Source organism: Aedes aegypti, chromosome 3 (assembly GCF_002204515.2).
Source record: "Aedes aegypti strain LVP_AGWG chromosome 3, AaegL5.0 Primary Assembly, whole genome shotgun sequence".
NCBI lineage: Eukaryota > Metazoa > Arthropoda > Insecta > Diptera > Culicidae > Aedes > Aedes aegypti.
In genome coordinates, this window is record NC_035109.1 from 167,823,245 (window position 1) to 167,848,044 (window position 24,800).

At 35.6% G+C, this 24,800-nt stretch overlaps 1 protein-coding gene across 9 annotated transcripts in view; it reads right to left on the minus strand.

Moving 5' to 3' along the window:
* Positions 1-612: 612 nt before the first annotated feature.
* LOC5574135 (RIMS-binding protein 2) overlaps positions 613-24,800 on the minus strand; it is a 232,902-nt gene continuing 208,714 nt past the window's right edge. For 8 of the 9 annotated variants that reach the window (XM_021853143.1, XM_021853142.1, XM_021853146.1 and 5 more), the window contains one exon: positions 613-5,864. In XM_021853143.1, coding sequence (XP_021708835.1) covers positions 5,274-5,864 — 591 coding nt within the window. In that variant the 3' untranslated portion in view covers positions 613-5,273. The remainder of the gene's footprint in view (positions 5,865-24,800) is intronic. The other variant, XM_021853148.1, reaches the window with a different exon arrangement.

Consider the following 24,800-nt stretch of genomic DNA (forward strand, 5'->3'; position numbering starts at 1 on the left):
TCTGATTTTTAGGGGATTTGTGACTAGAAACTGGTACTTTACAGTCGATTTGAACATTTGATTTGACTGTCTAAACCGTAACACCTTGTTCGGTTACTCTCGAGTAAATGTTCGCGAACTTTTTTGCTATTCCTTTTGGTATATCCTCCCTAGCAGGCGGGTGCGAACTTACTCATACCAAGTATGTTTACGAATCTTTCATGTTTCTTTCGTATTGGTGAACACTCGTGAGGTGCTTCGTGATGCGTACATTTCCGTCACTGGCGACTATAATTCGAATTGATAATTGTTCCAGCTGTTACGTCTGTTTGTCTATGCCTATATATCGTAATCGGGCCATATTGACCCCAGATCTCTTAACGTGGTTCATGGACGAACCCTGCTCGGGAAGTCGCACCGTAATATTTCAACTTTTCCCAGGGGCTCAGGGCACTTGAACCTTAGCGGTCGCAGTACGAAACTAAACCGGAAATGATCGCGCACACTTATAATTTGAGTTGAGCGTAAGAAGAAACGACACACGAATCACGTTACACAGATAAAAGCTTAGAATGGTCGAATTTTACGGGTGTGAGTGTGTAGAATAGTCGATCGCCGGAAACACACTGTTCAATATGTAGTAGTTGGTAAGGACGTAAGCAACATGTAGATGAGACTTTCGTAACATTTTTTTTTCTTCGCTAGTAAACTAATATGTTTAACAGTTGAGTTGATACCGAAGCGAAAGACAAAGAGAAAAGTATCGTTAAAGTAAATTCCACGCGTCAAACATTCAGAAGGCACCGAACTGAATTTATTTTATTTCAATTGTATTTACTCGTTTTTCCGCGCAATATAACAATAACTCTTTATGTTTACTTCAATATTGTTTTACTGTGGGTACCGTTCGTACCGCTTTCACTGGCCTGCCCGCATGTTTTCTACGATTTCTGCTACCATTTCTGACAATCCGATCAAAAATTTTCTTGTTTGGTTTTTTTTTTGTTAACAGACATTGCGTGTGTTCGATAGAAATGTTGGTATTTTTACGAGTGTGAGTTTTGTGTGTAGTTTAGAAGTAAGTTGATTTGAAAAGTCAGTAGAAAGTTGAGGTGAAGTAAATATATTGATTTTCATTCGATTTGATCTAGAGTGAAAAGTTCCGACTAATTGGAGAGTCCAAACTTAGTTAAAATCGGGTAGTTGTTGCTCTCATGTGCACTATTCTTGGCTGGAGATTACCTCTAGAACAATGTTCAAACATTAACTGTTTCTAGATTTCCTCTAGATTGCTACTCGGGTTTGACTCAGTTGCTGCTTATTTGTTGATGTATCGATTTGGCTAATTTTGCTGATTAATCATTGTGGTTTGTCGGTCGATTTTGGCTAATGTTTGAGAATGAGTGGAATAAAAATAATACTATTGGATTCATTTCGAATTGGTTCCCGATTTTCAGTTCTGCTACCTACGTATCGTTTATTATGGAGAAGATTGTTCCTGTGTTTCCATATTTGTATTGCTTTTGAATGTGATGTTTATTTAAATTTTTGATAGTAAGAGATAAATCATGTGGATGACAATGGCTTTAAACGTTAAAACACAATATATAGATTTTAGCACAAAAGTAGAAGAGCTTGAGAAATTAGACAAGTTAAACTTTTCTAAACAATCCATTTTCCAATAAGTAGCCTCCATTGTCAAAACATTAGTGTAAAAAGTCATAGTTGTTGAGGAAATGCTATTTGAATACTAAAATTGAAAACAGATTATTACGTATTCACATAAAATTCACTCATGTAGAGTAAACAGGTGTAGTAAGCCTGAAAATATAAATGACGTATAATCCCAAAAACGAGTTGTGGCTGTTGATTAACCGAATAGCTGAAGTGACTGATTGTTAGGTACAGAAAAAATTGAAATTTTAAAAAAAACTTGTTATATCCAGATTCTTTTGCAATTTTATGTATAATCATCAAATTTATTCCATAAAATCAGTAGTATTCATCTGGAAACAAAATCATGAAAGGAATCCCTCTGAAAATCCTTTGTTACGAACTTTCTTCAAGATGGTTTAACAAAACTTTACTAAAACTGTTCCAGACGCATCACCTGCAAGTCCTCAAAAAAATCCACTGCGAAGTTTATAGACAATTTCAACAGGAATCCTAATAAAATTTGGCATGCATGTTTCCATAAATTCAAAAAACAAAATTTCCCAGATGTTTGACCAGAAGTTTATCTCTATATGAACATCTGAAAATCGTAACAGTGTTTTTTAACCAGTAACAGAGTAATTTTTTTTATCGATTTTGGAATGAAATTCTCTAGATACACTATGCGAATGGTTCAATTCAAACATGTTGCGTTGTTGGACTAGCTGATTTTAAGATTATTATTTTTATGAATTATTCACATTCGATTTTCTGAAATTGTTTAGCAAATTCTGATGATGATCAGTATCGATTTGCTGAAATTTAGCAAACCAGGCAGAATTTACTAAAAATATTGCTGAACAAGTTTTGTGTGTATGGATAGCTGAAAGGATAATGTTAGCTTATACTTTACCATGAAGAAGTCCTTACGCGTGCTTTTGTTTATTTGAGGGCATACTTTGCAAAATAATTTAGGATTGGTATTCGATGTCACTCTTTATGCCACGCTACACTCGTTGGGATCTAAAACGCCGAAAAATCGTTCCAAATGGTAAAACATTAATTTAAAATATGAATAAATTGTAAATTTGGAAGAATTGAATTGCAAGCCTATCGAAGTAGTAGAATAATTGTTTGCTAAGAAGCGTAATTTCCTGCATATCGAATGCTTTGCAAAATTTAGTATTGTTTTCAGGCTAAGGGGCCACTGTTGAAATCTACATATGTCGCATTTTACGGGAGAAGGCAACAGCGTTAGTCGGTTAGTTGGTCAACCCGAATTTGTAGGAAGTTGTTCTATTGACTGTTCATTTATTTTTTTACTGTATGGAAAGGGTTTAGCACGCGCTTGAGAAGCCGCATTCATGCGCGAGCACAGTCTTGTGTGGCGTTTTATGGCAATTGATATTAGTAGCATAAACTTTCGAATGCAAACCAAAACGAGGCATTTTTAGAAACATAACCGTACATTTCGGAGTTTGATAATACTTACGATTGCCAGTCACTGTGCCATCCTTTGTTCTGTTGAGTCGATTTGCGTTTGGTTTGATATTACCTCACCTCATATTGGCAAATGGTGCACGTTTTGTGGTACGTGTTCAGAAGTTTGTGTGTTTCCTCAAGTTTCAAGTATGGATGGGAGTGTGAGTGTTGGAATGACGATTACACAAGATGGCGGCAGTTTCTCGCTTGACTTATCAATGAAAGTTTTATCCCCTACTGTTATGTTCATCAACTTTGAGCTAAACTTGTGAAAGGTACAGAAAGAATGTAAGAACATTATTTCTTTCTATATTCAGGAAACAGAGTAGTGTAGAAATAAATCTTGTTAGAAATACTGCCACCTTCCCTTGAATTGCGTCATCCTCTGTGTATTTGTGTAAGTGATTTTATTTTCTTTGATTGATTCTGATCGTGTTTGTGATTGAACTCTATAAGATTTTGTCTTCGCTAAGCGTTCAAGATTGTTTGCGAGTTCTGTTTTGTTCGTAATTTTAATATTATTGTTTAGCATTCGCCTTTTCGTCGTACGAACTCCCAAGATTCTTACACTTCGCAGATTGGTTGTCATTTTTTTGGTATTTTTTCTGATTTTCTTCTGTAGTTTAATTTTAAAGATTGATTAATAACTATAAATATTCTCAATTTAATAATGGTGGGTAAACATTTGTGGTCGTCTTTTTTCTTTAACATTTCACCTGGAAATTTTTTTGTGATTTTTTTCTGTCATCATTTCGTCCATGTATTCCAGCTAACAACGGTCAGCACTCTCGCGCCAACAAGATTTTTGCTATGATTTCAAACAGTTTCGAGCCAGCACTGTTAAGTATTTACATACCAATATTAGTTTCATCGCCTAGTAGATCCGCTAACTTTTTAACCCGATGCTTAACATAACTTCAAATCAATTGCTAGAGAATTGAAGTGATTTCTGCTTTTGTTATTTCTTCATATATTACACTAAATTTTCTTTTAACTACATGTTTCCATTAGTTTTTTTTGTTATTTTTTATTACAACACTTTAGCGACGTTCCTTTGTATATGCGAACAAAAAATTGAGTTAAATAATAACATTGCGATAAGTTGATATAATTTTATTCTTTGATTCGTAATTCAAGTTGGGGTCAATAATCAAATAACGATAGATTACTGTAAGGTTTGTCTTGTTTTAAGTCGAAGATATTTGTTGATAATAGATAATGTTGTGCTAAAGACGCGCCGATTCAATTCAGTATTGTTTGTTGTTTCATTTATTTTTGTTTTGTTTTATTCGCTAGCAATGGTATAATGAATGATGTATGTGATCAGTTGAGAAGAGTTGATTGCGATGAGATGTAACTCTAAATGTCAAACAGCACTTTGAAGCATGAATGTTTTGTTCATCTTTTAAATATATATAATATATTTATAATAATATTTATATGGAATGATATGGGTAATGATTTGCTTTAAATGTAAATATCACCTTTTCATTCACTTTGTTTTTTGATCACTCATCTTAATGTTAGAACTTGTCTTTTACGTCTGGTAATAACTACAACTTTGTATAATTTTAACCTTTACTCTTCCTAGCAATTCATCAAACAAGACCAAAGTACGATAAATGAAACAACACTATTTGAACAGTTTGTATAGAAACGACTACCGTAATTTGCCAGAAGGCAACAGTCAGTTGCCTTCCGTTAAACAAGAAGAACAAATAAACTCTAACTTGAGGAAATCAACGTATGAACTAAAACAACTCTAACTTTCGTCAAAATGCCGTGAAAAAACGTGTGCGTGATCATGTTTCTGGTTCTCCTTATGCTACGGGTTGTTTTCTTCATCGAACCAAAATATATCGATTTTCTTTTGTATTTACATTTGAAACTTTTCGTCGTCTCCATTTGCATGAACATAAAGCTTTTGACAACAATTTTATTCACTTTTTATCTTTGTGTTTAACTTACTAGCCTATTATTTGTTCCATTCTTTTGCGAATACGATTTTACGTCTACAGTACGTCCCGTATTGTGTTATCGTTTTTAGGATTCGGAATGTTTAGAGTACTTCATAGCAATAATATTGTACAATATAGTTTAGGTTCAATACAGCTCCAATAATAATAATAACTATAATGTTGTGAACTAAATGCCTGGGGTTATTTACCACCAAGACCAAATTTCATAAATAATAGCTCTTTACCCTTGGACAGCATGTCTCCACCAGGTGCTGCCATCTCTTGGATTTTGCCCATAATGTTGGGTCCACCTGGTTGTTGTCCCGGTTGGCCTTGTTGACCAGGTTGGCCAGGCTGACCAGGTTGTTGTTGCTGTTGCTGTTGCTGCTGCTGGCCACCACCCATGCCCATGTTCATGCCTAAACTACTAAATGGACCGGATGATTGTTGCTGCGGTTGTTGGTTCATGCCACCGCCGGGTTGCTGCTGCTGCTGTGTCTGTGCGGCCGGCTTCTTGCCGAACAGACCACCGGTTGCCGCTCCGGCGGCTCCGGATAGTAGGTTGGTAGCTGTAGAAAACACACCACCGGATGAGGCTGTAGTTGTGGGTTGCTGTTGTTGCTGCTGGTTTTGTTGCATTTGCTGTTGTTGTTGCATCATCGGTTGCTGCTGTTGTCGCATCTGTTGCTGCTGCTGTTGTAGTGGCGTTTGCTGCTGCATGCTACTCATTCCGCCAACATTACCACCGATCCCTATCCCTTGACCGATCATCCCTCCTATCCCCTGCATCCCCTAGAAAACGCAGCAGCTGCGTTAGTCTATTCTGTTAAGCCCACCAAGCCCACTTGTACTAAAGGAAAAGTTTATGCATACAAAAAAGAAAGGTTCTAGATTCTTTAAGAGAAACAAAACTAATAAAGGAACTTTGGAAAATCGCATCGGGGAAACTATAAACAGAACTCAATTCAAATGAAGCTTCTAAGTGCTAGAGACTTGTTTGTTGTGAGCTAGTTTTAAGACGTGCATTTTCTTCGTTTTTATCGACCTTCTTTAGCTGAACACAACGCTAATTCTAGAATATCATTTTTTTATGAAACTATGAGTAGCAGTTTACAATCACTTCTGTTCCATTGAAGTGCAATACTGGTCTGCTAAATGTTTCTTGAGTCTTGACTGAAATTCTCGTATGATGACATCTGAATTTTTCTCATTGTTGGAGAAATTTAACAAATGTCCTGATTTTCTATACCATCACCTAAGGGCCTTGAGACTCAAAAACCCAATACTAGTAACGGCATTATTATTTAATATTTCTCTTTATTAAATACAGTGGCTTTTTGCCTTTGGCGAGTTCACAACTACAGTTACGGCATTTATGTATTTCATTTAATTTTCGTTGTACATAGTAGGAATAGATAAGGATAAGGATAAGTCTGTAAACGGCAATCTATTAACTGCATAAGATACTATTATATTATTACGTAATGTTACTCATATGCTTAATGTATTACTGTACTTTGAGTTTCTTGGGATAAACAAGTTTATAAAGTTCAGCATTAGCTTCCAAAATAACGTTTTGAGCAGCCTGTGTGTTATACATTTCGGATACCAAATATGGATTTTGGACATCCTCATGTGAATTTATTTTGGACAGGGGTATAATCTCGATATCCATGCAAGGTTTTTTTTTAATGGCGGTCATATCATAAAGTTTTATGTATTTACATGTAACCTAAGCATTTTTTCTTCGCTTACTGGATGTGTATTCCATTGATTATCAATAATTTCAATACAAGCAAATATCACCAGATCCATGAAATATTCACGCAAGTTTGCATACATGGGACTTTCCAGTGTGGTTCATCAGATGGCCAAAAAATATATGAACCATAATCTATTTCAGATATCACCTTGTTTATGCCTTTTATACAAATTTTATTTGTTTTTGAAACCGATTTGTAATTGTTATGAAAATGTTCATCTTGAATTAGTAGCATAGTGTCTAAATAATGCAATATGTTCTGACTCCGTGGGGGAGGAAGATTATATCGTCATTAAGACAGGAACGGAGAGTAAGCGAGCTGTTGCAAAACGGCACTTGCAGCATCACGCTTTACATAAAGCTCCTGTTGTTCAACAAACTCATCAGACCCCTCAAAAAAAATCAAAAGGTGGCAGAGACACCAAAAAGGATTTACCTCCGGGTGTTAAATTCTCAGCTGGAGACTTTCCGTCACTTCCAGGAACATCTAAAATTCTAGTTGTTCCAATTGCTCACCCAGAAAATCAACAAACTCATCGGCAGGAACGCATAGATGTTTCCGGAAAGTTGACTCTTCCGTTTTTATTTATTTATTTTTCGTCAATCAATAGTAGACTACACGTTTACTTAATTCTATGTTGTATTATATCTTAAGGAATTAAAATATTGTCTTAGCTTTGTTCGCGACATGGTCAGATCAATTTCTGTGCAATGCTGATTATAAAGCGACATCATTCGATTCATTGGGCCTAATTTTGCATAGTTAGTTCGATGATTATTTGATGCAAACAAATTCCGATTTCTTAACTGTCTAGCGGGCGTGTAGAAATTCAAACATGATAAAAGATGGGTGGAATCAATACGCTGCGATACAATATCATTGACAAATGAAATCATGGCTATTTCGCGACGCTCATTTAAAGTTTGAATATCGATAAGCATGCATCGAGCCTCGTATGATGGAAGTGGAAACGTTGTCCAGCCTAATTTGCGTAAGGCATATAAAAGAAATTGCTTCTGTACTGATTCAATTCTATCACCATGTGTTTTTATATGCGGAGACCACACAATACTACAATATTCTAGAACTGATCTTACATAAGCAATGTACAAGGTTTTAATCGTATATGGATCCCGAAAATTGTAGCTAAAACGCTTAATAAAGCTCAACATATTGGTTGCTTTATGGATAATCGTATTATAATGATCAGTAAAGGTAAGTTTAGAATCTAATATGACACCTAAATCTCTAATCTTATCGCACTTTTGAACAATTTGATTTCCTAAAGAGACAGTAATCTGTGGTGTATTCCGTTTTCTGCTATATGTGATTAAATTACATTTTTTGACGTTTAATTGAAGTAAGCTTTTGCTACACCATTTATCAAATATACTTATTTCATTCAGATATATGTCGCTATCTTTGTTGCTATTGATTTCCATATAAAGTTTCATATCGTCGGCATAAATCAGAATTTTAAGATGTTTAAGCACATATGAAATATCGTTAACAAATAATATAAATAACAATGGACCTAAATGCGAACCCTGGGGAACTCCTGATGTAACGTGAACAGGTTTAGACATTTTTCCCTCAAATCTAACTATTTATAACTTCCTGGGTTAGTGGATATCATCTTCGAAACGTTGGAAGTCTCACTCGCTACAAAAAGCCTTATTAAATTGACACTTTCCTTGGTGAAACCTACTCTAAAGCAACTGGCTCCAAAATGGCCGATTCTCGATTCTTTTATACCTTTCGATGGTTTATTTGCCCAATGAAGTCGGGGAGATGATCGAAGTGCTACAGTGAAATTGTAGAAGCATTAAAAAAAAACGCGCCTAAATTTTTAGTTCATAGCACACGCTGTGACATATTTGCTCTTTGAGAACATAGCTCACTTCGGATAAAGATGTCACGTTCCAAGACTTAAATACAATTCGTTTTAGATCGAGGGGATGGCTATGGAGGGATACTTTTGGGGATGAATAAGCTTCCACTGTGGGGATCCTACTCCTTTTATAGAATTGACTTCCCTTCGATGACAGGTATTGAAGCAGTTGCAAAGCTCGAGGTAAAAGCATCAGCGTAGTCAGCATATACATTCAACCAAATGCTAGTGTCTCGAAGAGACCTTGCGGTAAAATGCGAAGCTATGCCTGCACAACCGTGCAACCTTAATTTATGATCCTCTGCTACTACTTCAATTTGGCAATTTTAAACACTGGGGAAGCAATACTAATAAAACCTCCAGATCCTTCGAGCATCCTCTCAATAATTTTTTATTCGCTATCATTGGATTGCGTGTGGAAAGTAATTCAAGATCCCCATGGTAGTGTTCACCTGCCTATCATAATCTCAGTTACCAATAACTCACGTCAGACAATCCAAATCAATGTCGTCAGATTCTGTCCAAGTGTAAGCGATAACTCGGAACTGTAGTAATTCTGCCTCAGAAATTGACAGGATCAAGTGCTACTTGCTCAAAAATCTCCCAGACGTCGCGAAGAGGCACTTGATGAACTTATTCAATGTACTTTTGGAGAGCAACATTGTTCCGGATGATTGCCCAGAGGTAACATTGGTAGCTGAATAAAAATTTATTCAGCTAAAAAGAGGTTTAAATTGATCGACAAACCTTTTCAGATATGTCGATAAAGCAGAATAAAATGTTAGGTCAACACAGGGATGCCAAGTCAATTTTTCAAAAATCTGGAAGATTTTGAAAATTTGTCTGGAAAAGTCTGGATCTCGTATGTCGTATATGGAGAACCTTACAAATTATTTACAAATATGAAATTTCACGCAAGAATATTTGATTCAACACAAACGCTCTCATATTTATTATCATTTTTTTCACATGATCGCAGTGCCTATATCCGAGAAGATTTTAGAAACACAGCGATAAAATTAATATTGTTGTTTATGTGTGTTATAGTATTTAATCAATAAACACGTTTTGGAGGTAGAATCAATCATAAATTTGATAGATAATTGAACTACACGGAAAAACAGTTAACCTAATTTTTGAGTTGACTTTACCCAAATATATCGATTATTCTTTCCACCCCAAAATCGCTCGGTATTCTCTCTCTCCCCCCCACCAATGTTGTCAAAAATAGAGAGAGCTGCACCTACCCAATGGGGGTAATTTGGCCCAATAAGCCAAATTTGTGTAAATGCATTATTCTCAAGCTTGGGTTGAATGAACTCAATTTTGCGTTGAATCAAAACAAATTTAAGATAATTTTTCTTATGGTTTTAAAGGCAAAGTGCCTAATGGAGGCCTTGGAAATTTATCCAAATTTGGGTTATTGGGCTCAACTATGGTTTTGCGTTGACACAACACAAACCGTGTAGAAAATGTATAATATGTGTTTTTTTTTTATTTCGAACATTAATAGAATCCTGGAATCAGATTGTATTCAGCATTATATTTGTTTAAGAAGACGAAAACTAGCATAGACCACGAATTGCACATCTTTAAACTACGGCTCCTAAGAATTCACCGGTGTCACGCTAGTTTGGATGGAGAAAAACAAAATCCTATCTAGATCAACCTAAAATAAGCGAAATCTTTTTGTGATTCCTAATCAGGAACAAAATGATCTGTGTTTATATTTTGTTTTAAAAATGTTCTATGTAACACAAATGAACCAACAATCGAGAACCAAAAAGAAATAGGATTGGGATTTAAACTTAGATAGTAGATTGAAATATATTAGAGATAAAAAGAAGTGAGAAAATATAAAGGGGAAAACGGACAAGAACTGTTAAGAAGCAAACTATCTAAGAGAAAGTATAACCATAACAGAATTAATGAATAAAATGCACAAATTAAGCAACATTCAAAATTTGTTAACCTTGTGTAACATTTTTGGGGTAGGTTTTGAAGTATTGATGTTTTATTAGGTTAAGTTCAAAGTGTATTAATTAAATAATATGTTGAAGAATACAAATTAAGTGATATAAAACGAAAGAGGTGTGAGAGGTCTATTTTTATTCTTCATATTGGAATTGAGGAATGAGCACAAGTTAGGAGGATAGGATCGAAAAGTGATTAAAAGTTGGATAAACAAAAACTTCCAATTAAACACACCGAACAGTGCACGGATATGACGGATATCATCAATCTTCAGTTGTTTTCGACAAATCAGACGTATTTAATTTTTATTAGCTTTGTAAACAATGTGGATTTTTAAAAAGTTCAAAATATTGTAAATTTTAGATGTATTGCATTTTTTTAATTATGGCAATGTTGACAATTTTTGTCATTTTGTTTAGTTTATGAAACAAAATTTACATTGTTTGTTGTGTATAATGTTGTAGGCAGGGGCCCAGATAGCCGTAGCGGTAAACGCGCAGCTATTCAGCAAGACCAAGCTGAGGGTCGTGGGTTCGAATCCCACCGGTCGAGGATCTTTTCGGGTTGGAAATTTTCTCGACTTCCCAGGGCATAGAGTATCTTCGTACCTGCCACACGATATACCCATGCAAAAATGGTCATTGGCACAGTAAGCTCTCAGTTAATAACTGTGGAAGTGCTCATAAGAACACTAAGCTGAGAAGCAGGCTCTGTCCCAGTGGGGACGTAATGCCAGAAAGAAGAAGAAGAAGAATGTTGTAGGCAAACGATTTTTTATTCCTAAAATATCGGAGTCTATGCATGTACATTTGAATCAACTATTGTACATTTGTACTATTTATTTTAGTATAGTTCATATTTTGCTGTTGATATCCATTTCATTGAAACCTGATGGTATTGACGTCTCATTTTCTGTACACTGTTCAGTAAAATAAAAATAGGACTAAACTTATAAAAGTTAAATATAATTCAAAGGGAGGAAAATAGGGCGAAACTTGATCACATCTTCAGTTCATTCCTTTTCTATTCTATTTGATGCTAGAAAAGCATATCGTGATTAGTTCGCTCTACAATTGAACATTATTTTGCTACTGCTAGGGTCAAGCTGGATAACTCTACAGAAAACCATATTTACAAACAAAATTGGAACGAAAGATAACACGAATTCATTCAAACTAACCTATAGAAGCTACACGAAACAAAAAAGTTGAAGTAACCGAATGGAAACGTAAACTATATTATCGCTGTTGCATGCCAGTTCTAGCAAGTAGTAAATTAGGAGGTTATAGTACATAAACATTCCCATACATATTATTGCTTTTGGCACCGAAATAAGAAAGCCTTGTACACTATTTTTCGCTTGTTTCGAAAATGCTGAGCCAAGCAATAGCAAGAAGAAATTGTTTGGGTTCTGTTTTGTTGACGACTTATTTTGGAGAATACTGTGCTGTAGTGAATCGCTGTCCTGTTGGAACTGTGGTGTTGGTGTTATCACAAAATACTTTGGCATAGTGAAAAATGGTTTTGTAGATGTTGTCTTTTGAAACGATGGTTTTAGTTTATTTTTTCGTCTTCGATACATGAACTAAAACATGTTCATTGCTGGACGTTAGGGCCCAAAAATTTTGCAAATGTTTAAAAATTCAACAAATTTTAACGAGACAGAATCAGTCTCTTCCGGAATACAATTCGATCGAAATTCAAATCCCAAGACACGGTACTACAGCTACTAAAATTGCACGAAGAAATAGTTTTACTGTACAAAGTCACATCAATACACAGTTCACATGGTTCACATTGATATAGGAAAGTACAGAGATATACAGAGGTGGTACAGGAAAGTACACGATATTTCACGAGGGACAACCCAGCTTAATTACACACAATACACATTAATTACGGGGAGAAGGATAAGAAAATTGTCATTCCGCCTTCTCAGGACTCGAAATCTGGATCGGGTTCATCGAGGATTGTTCATATTTTCAAACATCAAAACAAAATGTAACGAAAAGGTACGGAATGACTTGAGGTAAAGTACATAAGATAGAGGGCGTGATTATAGAGAAGATCACAAGCGCACTATTATCAGTAAACGATATCGTTACGCTATGGATGTAAAGATTTGAGGATAACAGTTTCACTACGACAGAATATAGTATACAGACAAGACATCCCTGCCCGTTTAACCAATTCGTGATCCTAAAATATTCATCTTTTTATATTTTTCGAGCTTTATAACCAATCTGTGGATAATTCTATCTGCAGGCTCAACTTTTTACACATGATTCCATTGAATGTTAGCGAGCGTTAAAAGTCAATAAAAAACTGATTCGAATTAAACAATATTAACTTAAGATGGTGTAACTACAAAGATTGAAAAAAAAATCTTTAAATGTCTTCCTTCAACTTGGGAACACCGGAAAAAGGTTCTTTTAATTGTTTTCGCAGTCATTTGCTGCTCTGATGAAATAATGTAAGATGTGTCTCATTTTAGCAATTGTTAAATATTCGTTGAAAAATCATATTTGCATTTGGCGTTGAGATTTATTTTCTCGATGTGGGATTTACGAACTTAAACTTAAATAAATAAAATAAGTAAAATTAAATGTAAAACTCATCTCAAGTGACATAGGAGCATAATCAATAATAGCATTATTCAACAAGTTGATGCCAGTGAATATAATATTCATTGGCGTCAGTTGAGTTCATATGTTGAGTTAGTAGGGTATAATGAGAATATTAATCGAATTATTTCATGAAAATTGTGAAATAGCAATACTTTTAAGCTTGGGTTATTAGATCCCAAGTTTTATATACAGTATTGGACAATACATTTGCAACTTTTTCGATTTTCCATTCTCAATGGTCAACATTGAAGTCTTGGTTATCAGTTATCCATGGACCGATTTGAATGATATTTTCACTGCGCGCCAGACATAACTTGAATTTCTACGAATGTTTTCGAGTATTTTTTCCAATAACGAACTCATAAGTAAGAACGGTTTAATTAAATTGATTTTTTGACACGAAATAATAAACGATTTATCTGAAAATAAGAATGTTCTACATAACAACTTCCTTCTGCAAAGTTGTTCATTTCGTCTAAATCTACAACTTTGCTGAATATATCATGACACAATTTCTTTTTTTTAGTTTTATAAATTTAAAAAACTTTGCTTTACTCAGACTGTTATCGCTTTTAAATTCATTATTGGGAAAATTTTTTCGAGCATAAGTTAAAATTGTGTCTGGAAAGTGAAAATTTCATGCAATATGAACAACTCAGATCTAAGCTTCCAGAGTTGACAATTTTGCATGGAAAATCGAAAAAGTTGCAAACGTATTGTCCAAAACTGTAGTACCACTTACTAAAATTTTGCTGAATTCAGCGAAAAAAAAATGGTGTACAAACCTCTCACGTTCGGGATCTTAGAAAAGTCCCATACTGGAGAGAATCACTACACTCAGGCAAATGGACTATCGAAATACATAGGAACCACTTATGAAAATTCGTCATAAAAAATCGGGATGAAATTCATAGCTTTGCCTAATGAAACCAAAATTTAGATACGAAAAAATGTTTTCGCGGCGACCTGAAATCGAACCAAGGACCTTGCGATGGATAAGCCCATGCGTACACCAAGCGCCTATCGACGCATTGATTTGATACTAAAACGATACATAGCGTTCGTAGGGTAAGTGTACCAGTTTTGGCCACCCTAAGGAAAAATATTGTTTATACATAAATCAAACGACATTTGGTTACTGTCAATACATCAAACGAAAGCTTTCAATCCATGCTCAGCGGGGAAAATAGAAAAACTAATCAGAAACTTGGGTTTTGTACTAAAAATGGTGGTGGCGAATACTGGACCACTTGTACCAGTATTCGCCACGATTTTAATTTCGGTTCCTGAATTCTTCACTTACGTTGATTTCTTATGGAGGGTGGCGAATCAGGCACAAGTGGCGAAAAATAGGTGCAAAGGAGCAAAAAATTTTAGGAACATGATATTTTTCTATTATTTTCTGAGAAAATTTTGCGGTTTCCAAGAATCTTTCCGTATCATCTTAAAGCAATTTAGCGAACACTAAACAATTGGCAACCATATGTGTCGTAAAACGGTATATAATATGGGGTGGCGAATAACTGGTACATGGCGAATACTGGTACACCTTCCCTATAGCAATAATCGTTCCACCTTTCATAAGGCAAAATTTATGAATTTCGATAGCCTAGTTCACAGCGTGTAATGATTGTAATGTTATTATTACATCGTTTTTTCGGAACTTATCTTAGACTAAAAAACTTTTATTATTAAGATAAAGATAGAAAAAATAAGGTATATCTGAAACAGCGTCTTGATACAGATTTAATTGATTTTGTTGACATAGGTGTTTGCAGTGGTCAGAAATATTGAAATATTGATTTTAGATTATTGCAATTAAGCATGGGAAAATTCACTCAGTCACCTGAACGCTGCCGATAACAAAAAGTGTTTGCTGTCACCGAATACTAAGTGACAGCCAAACTGTACTGAGATGAGCGCTATTGGTGATCTAACGCAAAGCTAAAATGCGTAGATGGCGCTCTTCTAGAATAGAGATTAGTGCATTTTAATTAAAATTTTTAGTGATAACTTTGGAAGAAAAAACACCACAATCATTTGACTGACAAGATTTTTAAAATTTAAGGCCCAAGAAACCGTAAAAACTCATTTCAATTTGAAAAACTTTTGCAACCTAACCTCACTTTTGATTGCCAATAGGCCTATTCACAAGACGTTCCAAATCAGCTGATCGGGAAGCTTTAAGACAGTTCTTCTAAGAAAATGACAGCCTCGTGTTTGCACCGGTCTCCACCATCGATGTAAATAAATGCTATGTCACATGAAAATGCCTATAGGCCTGTTATACGGCTTCCAAATCAGCTGATTTGAAACGATTTGTGAAAAGGCCTATTCCCAAGATTCGTAACCGAATGCGAGGAAGCGGAAATCAGGACAAATACGAATAGAAGTGATAACCGATCTTCTTGTATCCGCAAGACACGGACGAACGCATTCCGCATTCAGTCAGTCATATAATGTGTTCAGTCGAATGAGCGGATTCTCACTCACTGAATCATTCACTGTATGTGTGTTGTTAGGCAGTGAACGCTCATCAGCAGTCGAAACCAAATGCCACTCGGGCGCAATCAGAATGTAAATAATCATTCGGTATTGCGATCGCCACGCAGAATCGGTAGTCACTATCATCATGATGCTGCTTTTTTTCCTTGTTGATACTAAATCGCTCCTGACCGTATGAGAAAGTGAGTGAGAGAAACGGAACAGTGGTGCGGGTTTTTTCCAAGCTTGATAGCAATTTTCAGAAAAGTTACACTACTCTGTTGAATTATAACTATTTTCATCGAATAGTTTATTATTAAAATATCGACGATTTGTAAGTAGACCCTAGCAACCTACATACCAATTTTTTTCGTTGTAATCAGGAATATTTTTCTGAATCTTTTTAGCAAATCAAATTTTCAGCAAAGGAAATACCAGCTTAACAGAACTTGATTCTCGAAAGAGTAACTCATAAAAAAATGAATTTGGGAGGCTTTGTGCACTAACAATAGCACGAAAAAAACTAAAATTTGACCCCGTTGTTTTCACAACTGTTAACAATTTAAATTGGAAGTTCATTTCGTCTGCAGATTGCATTGAGTATGAGTGCATTTAACAAACCATTGAAAAATGCGTAATCGTAAAATTCAATTTAAACTATCAACACTAAAATAGTGTTTTGCTAGTCTAGATGAGTACATCCATGAACAGAGTTTTGTATATATTCGACACAAATGGAAATATTGCACTGTGTTAAAATATATTCCAATGGTACAGTTCGTGCTCATTGATCACTTTTTCTGATTTTGTCAGGGGAATTCAGATGGGAAGACCCAATTTCTTGTATTTTTGTTATACAAGTCTAATTTTTTTATATCATATAACAAAAAACTCTAAAGTAAAGGTTAAAACATGCCCCACAATTTTGCTGCAAGAAGTTAAGTGATCGCATAACTCTAAGGACGTTACAACTCGTTAAACGTTGGTTGTTCAATAGGATTTATGTAATTTACTTTTATTTCAAACATTGATGAGCACCATCAGTAGGGTGATGTGCTAGTATCCATAGTATTATGCATTGATCGATGAGAGCTGCAATTTTCCCAGTATTGCAGTGAATGATGCTAATACAAAACGATGCCAAACAATTCTTTCTCAAAACGGCTTTAGCATTGTACAAAATGGTTTTGATAAATCTTGATCTCTTTTTGGAAATAATGCAAAGAAAATACATCTTGCAGTTTTCTCAATCCGTCGTATCGTTTTCATTTCTGTCGCAATAAGTTTCCAGATTCGTCTCACAACTTTCGGCTCACTGTGATATATTGAGTGGTCAAAACATATCAACGCTATTATAAAATGTTTCACAAGAATAAAAAGATCTACGGGCATCTCCCTCCATTCCTTCAGCATGATGGAATATACAAATTTCCTTTAAAATTCGTCATCAAAATTCGGCTCAAACTTATGAACACAAATCCTTCTGACCGAACGATTATGGCATTTGCTCACATTGCAGCGAAAACAACACAATCAAAAGAAACGTATTGTTACGTCGAGCATCGTGCACACATTGATGCGCACAAGCTTTTTTTTCTCAGTACGACGGATTGAACTTTGTTTACATTCTCAATTTTACGCGGTCGTTGAGGAAATTTCATAAAATTTCGTGAATTATAGAACTTTTACGGCGTGTGATTGGAATGAAATTCTTCAGTGAAGAAGTACCATAGTAAAAATAAGTGCCCGGTGAAGTAAGTCACACAGGGGGCGGGAAGAAACTTGTATCATAAAGTGGTGTGACTGGTGTCGATCGTTAAGTATTTCTCGCAAATCGTGTTCGTCCATACGATTTCGGTAAAAAATGTAAAGTAGATAATTGAACTGAAGTTATTTAACGAAATACAGTAGTTTAATTGCATTGGTGTACAAGTGTACAAACCATGACAGCTTTCACAAAAATAAACTTGAAAAACGAATCTATGTTGCAGGTAAGTTGGAATATCAGCCGTAGTGGAACATTTTTAGTTTGATACGGCGAATAATAGCGCTTACGACGAAGTAGAACGAAACCCTATTCAAATTTTTAACCATTCAGCGGTATGAATAAAAAGCGATGAACTTTACTACATGTAGCATCTACTCAAAAACAAAATCCACAAAATTTACTAAACTTTTGATATGAATCAAAAACCTTTCGAACATGTAGTACCTACTACTTTCGAACATGCCCAGTGACTAATGCTGCACGTTAAGAACATTCCATTTCCCTTTATGTGCATATGAATATAATGATGAGGATGACAAAAATTTTTCTGAGAATTTCAGATAAAAATCTTTGTCCTATAAAGAGATCTTGAGATTACAGCAACATAAAATTATGACATTATTAGACTTTTTTGGATACCCGTACTGAGATTCTGATGTAAAATTATTTCAAAAGATCAATAACCGATTCAGATTGCGGATTTTTAATATTGCCACAAAAATCCCAGAAAGCCTTACATAGTCCCAAAATTATAACGTATAACAAATCTTGAATGTATCGGAAATCAGAGAATTTGGAATGTCAGAATTCTTACATAAAATTAATAATTACTCTATAATTAGCTGAAATCCATCCGACATACGAGAATTACTAAGAAACAATATAATTATCGTAATATCAGATTGAATAAAATTATCGTAATGAGTATCCACACGATATTCACATGCAAAATGGTCAATTGACATTGAAAGCTCTCAGTTAAAAACTGTGTAAGTACTCATAAGAACACTAAGCTGAGAATTAGGCTCTGTCCCAGTTGGGACGCAACGCCAGAAAGAATACCAGATCTCTCAAATAAATTCAAAATTCCTTACCGGAATCTCAAAATTATTTTCGAAATATCAACTTTTATACGGAAATCTCAAAATACCTTTCGAAATATCAAAGCTTTCGTTTTCCCATGATACTGAAATTTAAATTATTCCATTCATTTCAACAATCTCAAAGCATGTGTAGCAACCTCTGAAGCTAACTAGCAGTAGCTTTGTAGTAAATGCTACCTTTATTAATAGCAACGCGTTGTTTGTAGTATGTTCGAAAGGTGTAGAAAGAGAAATGACGCAAACATGTTCCACTCGTGTTTCACATATAGCGTTTATTACCGATCATGTAGTAAACTCAAATTTACTACATTTTATTCATACCGCCCATGTCTCGCTTCCGACCACGCAAGTGCTGTATAGCCTCTTACTGTGTAAGAAAATTGAAGTCATTTGGATCCAATACAACTGAGAAAACGCGGTAGGAGTGAGGTGGGTGATATACCATGACCCCACAGTTATGGATCAAATAGTGTGGAGTCCAACCTATAAAATTCAATAAAACGACATGGAAAACGTAAAATTGTAATTTAAAAGCACGAATCGAATCGTTTCAAATTGGAACTTCGGTTAGTAAACTGTTTTGAGTGTAATATTTACGTAGGATTACATAAAAATTAAAAATTGCATCGGTTTCTGAAAACCATATTATGGATCAATTTTCATATTATTGATCAAATAGTGACATATTACGGATCAGTGCGTAAAATCGAGAGAAAGTTAACAATGTGTCACATATTACTGCAAAAATAGCATTGTTAGAGCTGGAAACAAGGGTAAAATGTCCTTTTTTGTGATATACTGCCTTGTAGTAACTGAGGCATGAACTGTTTTCGCTCTACACCAAGTTTTCCACCCATTTTTGTCTGCTAAAAAATGAAATTTACCAACCTTGATGTTGTATTAGTTTTATCCTTAGTGCTATTGCCTGAAAATGTCGAATCCAATGCATAAAATGGTAGAAATCTACATTCTTTGGTAGTGATCCATAACCGTGGTAAACAATCATTTCCTGGTCCATATTATGGATTACTAGTTAGAAGTGCTAATATTCGGTATTTAGAATCAACAATCAAGAAAACTGTTTTCCAAAGATGAATTCACACTGAATCGAAGCAAACGAGCATGTTTTATGCTATAACATATAAATTTTACCACTTGTGGGAGCTTATGAATGCTGACGGCACTTCTTACAGAAAACGACCATATAATGATAGCTGTGTGGTACCAACTAAACATTTGTCAAATACACCGTTATTAAGCGGTTGAATGTTGTGCTTAACTTTACAAATGGTAGAAGACAAATAGTATAACATGGGAAAAATATGTTTTACGTCAACGTTTATGTCTTGAGCGAGTTATCCGATGTTGAACGCCAGAGTGATCCGTCACTGTGGGTGATCCGTAACTGTGTGGGCATGGTACGCATAGATAGGGGAAAGTAGGGAAGTTTGTCCACCTTAAGGAAAAGTCGATAAAAATGCTGAAAATATTATGGAAACTTAGGATTTTTTTACAGGATTTCAAACATTTTTAAGATCAATATATTAGATCCAGATAATTTCCGTTGACTTTTAAAGTTCACGAATAAATGGATGATTTTTGAAAATTTGTCTTTTTTGAGTCGATTTTATATCGATGGGATGATAGGAGCACCCTTTTTGGTTGTAAAATTATCTCATACAATCTAATAACTCAATTATTTTTCTCACTTCACTAGAAAGTTGTTGGGTTTTAGAAACACTTCATGCAAAATCAATCAATTTTAAAGAACATTTTAGCAGTCAAATAGTATCATTCTAAAATGATGAAATTTAAAAGAGTAATTCGGGGCAATATGCGTAGTTTTTTTTCAAACATTATTTATTTATTTTTCTTTTGTTATAGAACACTGGCTTAAAACAATATTGCTTCATTTTCTTGTCAGCTTTGTGATTGCATATTATTTCAGATAAAATTTAAAGAATTTATACAGTTTTCAAGGAGTGCTCATTCCACCCTATTGGCGAAACCACTCCGACTACCCCTACATATATCAAAAATCATAATCATTGAGAACAATTTGGTTAAAGTCTAACGCTCTGTAATTTTTAAACTCGTTTAAATTTTGGTTCAATATTTCTACACATCTTTGTGTTACTTTCAAACAATATAATGTGAAGAGATAATCATGAAAAATCATAATCCAAACCTCTAATAAAACGATTTTTTGATGGACTATGTGTACTTGGTCCACTCTGACTGTTCATTCCTCAGCGCGCTGATCATTTTCGCTGTTACGGTAATAAGCACTTGGTCCACTCTGACTGCATACTTTTATGGATTTTTATTGATCATCCAAAGTAAATTTATTACATATCTCGCGCAGTTTACAGAATTCATCAAATCTGATCAAAATGAAATTAAGGTGAGGTAATTTCGCATCTAATGAAGGAATAATCCAATTCCCAAAGTTTTGTACTTGGTCCCCTCTGACTTAAAGCCGACCATATTACAGTAACATTATTTCTATATGCATTACATTAGATGAGAAAATCACCTAAAATACCGTTGGAAAGATTCAAAACAATATTTTTTTACGGTTTAATCAACTCAGCACTGATCAAAATATTACTTACATCCCTTTGTATTTGGACTCCCCCAAGCCATAATTTAACTGAACGAACAATATTGATAACTTTATTCCTGTTAAGCTTTTTCTTTCTACACTATTTGTTATTTTTATTCCAAATTTTATTGAATGTTTATAAAACAGACAACTTGTTCATGCTCCGTAGAACATGGGTGCTTTTAAACCCTTCTGCTAGTAGCATCATTTATTCACAACAAATAAATATTCACATCGCGATAACATTTTGATTTTTCAGGTTCAGGTTCTCAAAAATCTTTTCTTCTTTTAGAATCGATTTTAATATTTGGTCGTCTAGATCCGGAGACATTTCGAAATTCCTAGGGAGACCGACGCGTTACCATTTTACTGGTTACCGAGTTTTTTTTTATCGTGTTCGTTTATTTTTCGGAACAATACTTTAATGAGAGCCCATTGTCAAAAAATGAAGCGATTTGCTGCATCCGTTTTTTGTTTATAATAAACATTTATTTGCCTTGGAAATTTCAAAAAACATAATATTGTTTTTAAGTTTTCTTGGCCTGAACCGATCGGTATATTTTTTTTTTCAGAGTAGCTTCTTATTACCAAACATTTTACAGCCCATATTTTATTTTCTTGATAAATGGACTAAATCAAAATGACGATCAAATAAATTTTATATAGGGATTGTCGGTTCCCCGAGTAACATCGGAATGTCTTGAAAACCAGATGATCAATATCGTCAGATTCTAAAAATAGAAGTGTTTTTAAGAACTTGTGAAATTGATTTGAATATTTTTAATTGTAACAATTGAAACTGTTGGTTGATTTGGTTAATTTGACAAGTAGATAGTTAAATCCTAAAATGGAACTTAAGGTACCGTGGGGTAAGTGGATACAGAAAAATCAACAGTCAACTTCATTGTTATGTACACCTAACGTGAATAATGTAATTCAAACTTTTTTCTGTGGATAACAAATGAGGGTCTAATATACTTCAAATCATTGATGGTTTCGATTTTTCTGATTGTTATGTACTGAGTATGAGGGACTTCAAAATTTGCGCCAAATGATCCACTTGCCTTACCATGGTGGGGTAAGTGGATCACCAATAGAAAAAATCTTGTTTTAATTATGAATCGTGGTTTACGGCCAACCAGCCGAGTGGAAGTTTAACAACTACCGAAAAGCTAAACATTACATATAATTTGCAATTGGATTAGATGGACAAATTGATGTGAAAATTTGCGAAAAAGTTACACGTCTTCTCAGTGAGAATCGAACTCACGACTCCCCGATCTCTAGTTGGGGCGCGTTAACCACTACGCCATGAGAGGACTCATGAACGCAGAAGTTAACCTGAATTCGATTTCAGCTCAATAATCACGTGGTCCTCTTTCGCAAAGTGCACCTCTTTCGGAAGAATTAGATGCCCATCCAAACACAACGCTTTCTATATATATCCAATGCCTAGCCCGAGAGCGCATTGTTTTTTTAGGTATAGGAATAGCACACTACACTAGCCAGCAACTGCGCTGGCTGAGGTTTCTATTGTGTGGGCTTCCAATGGGTCGCGACGTTCTCAAACGACCGGTTACGGAACATGAGTCCGTTGCTCGATAAATACTTGTTTTAATTATGAATCGTGGTTTACGGCCAACCAGCCGAGTGGAAGTTTAACAACTACCGAAAAGCTAAACATTACATATAATTTGCAATTGGATTAGATGGACAAATTGATGTGAAAATTTGCGAAAAAGTTACACGTCTTCTCAGTGAGAATCGAACTCACGACTCCCCGATCTCTAGTTGGGGCGCGTTAACCACTACGCCATGAGAGGACTCATGAACGCAGAAGTTAACCTGAATTCGATTTCAGCTCAATAATCACGTGGTCCTCTTTCGCAAAGTGCACCTCTTTCGGAAGAATTAGATGCCCATCCAAACACAACGCTTTCTATATATATCCAATGCCTAGCCCGAGAGCGCATTGTTTTTTTAGGTATAGGAATAGCACACTACACTAGCCAGCAACTGCGCTGGCTGAGGTTTCTATTGTGTGGGCTTCCAATGGGTCGCGACGTTCTCAAACGACCGGTTACGGAACATGAGTCCGTTGCTCGATAAATACTTGTTTTAATTATGAATCGTGGTTTACGGCCAACCAGCCGAGTGGAAGTTTAACAACTACCGAAAAGCTAAACATTACATATAATTTGCAATTGGATTAGATGGACAAATTGATGTGAAAATTTGCGAAAAAGTTACACGTCTTCTCAGTGAGAATCGAACTCACGACTCCCCGATCTCTAGTTGGGGCGCGTTAACCACTACGCCATGAGAGGACTCATGAACGCAGAAGTTAACCTGAATTCGATTTCAGCTCAATAATCACGTGGTCCTCTTTCGCAAAGTGCACCTCTTTCGGAAGAATTAGATGCCCATCCAAACACAACGCTTTCTATATATATCCAATGCCTAGCCCGAGAGCGCATTGTTTTTTTAGGTATAGGAATAGCACACTACACTAGCCAGCAACTGCGCTGGCTGAGGTTTCTATTGTGTGGGCTTCCAATGGGTCGCGACGTTCTCAAACGACCGGTTACGGAACATGAGTCCGTTGCTCGATAAATACTTGTTTTAATTATGAATCGTGGTTTACGGCCAACCAGCCGAGTGGAAGTTTAACAACTACCGAAAAGCTAAACATTACATATAATTTGCAATTGGATTAGATGGACAAATTGATGTGAAAATTTGCGAAAAAGTTACACGTCTTCTCAGTGAGAATCGAACTCACGACTCCCCGATCTCTAGTTGGGGCGCGTTAACCACTACGCCATGAGAGGACTCATGAACGCAGAAGTTAACCTGAATTCGATTTCAGCTCAATAATCACGTGGTCCTCTTTCGCAAAGTGCACCTCTTTCGGAAGAATTAGATGCCCATCCAAACACAACGCTTTCTATATATATCCAATGCCTAGCCCGAGAGCGCATTGTTTTTTTAGGTATAGGAATAGCACACTACACTAGCCAGCAACTGCGCTGGCTGAGGTTTCTATTGTGTGGGCTTCCAATGGGTCGCGACGTTCTCAAACGACCGTAACCGGTCGTTTGAGAACGTCGCGACCCATTGGAAGCCCACACAATAGAAACCTCAGCCAGCGCAGTTGCTGGCTAGTGTAGTGTGCTATTCCTATACCTAAAAAAACAATGCGCTCTCGGGCTAGGCATTGGATATATATAGAAAGCGTTGTGTTTGGATGGGCATCTAATTCTTCCGAAAGAGGTGCACTTTGCGAAAGAGGACCACGTGATTATTGAGCTGAAATCGAATTCAGGTTAACTTCTGCGTTCATGAGTCCTCTCATGGCGTAGTGGTTAACGCGCCCCAACTAGAGATCGGGGAGTCGTGAGTTCGATTCTCACTGAGAAGACGTGTAACTTTTTCGCAAATTTTCACATCAATTTGTCCATCTAATCCAATTGCAAATTATATGTAATGTTTAGCTTTTCGGTAGTTGTTAAA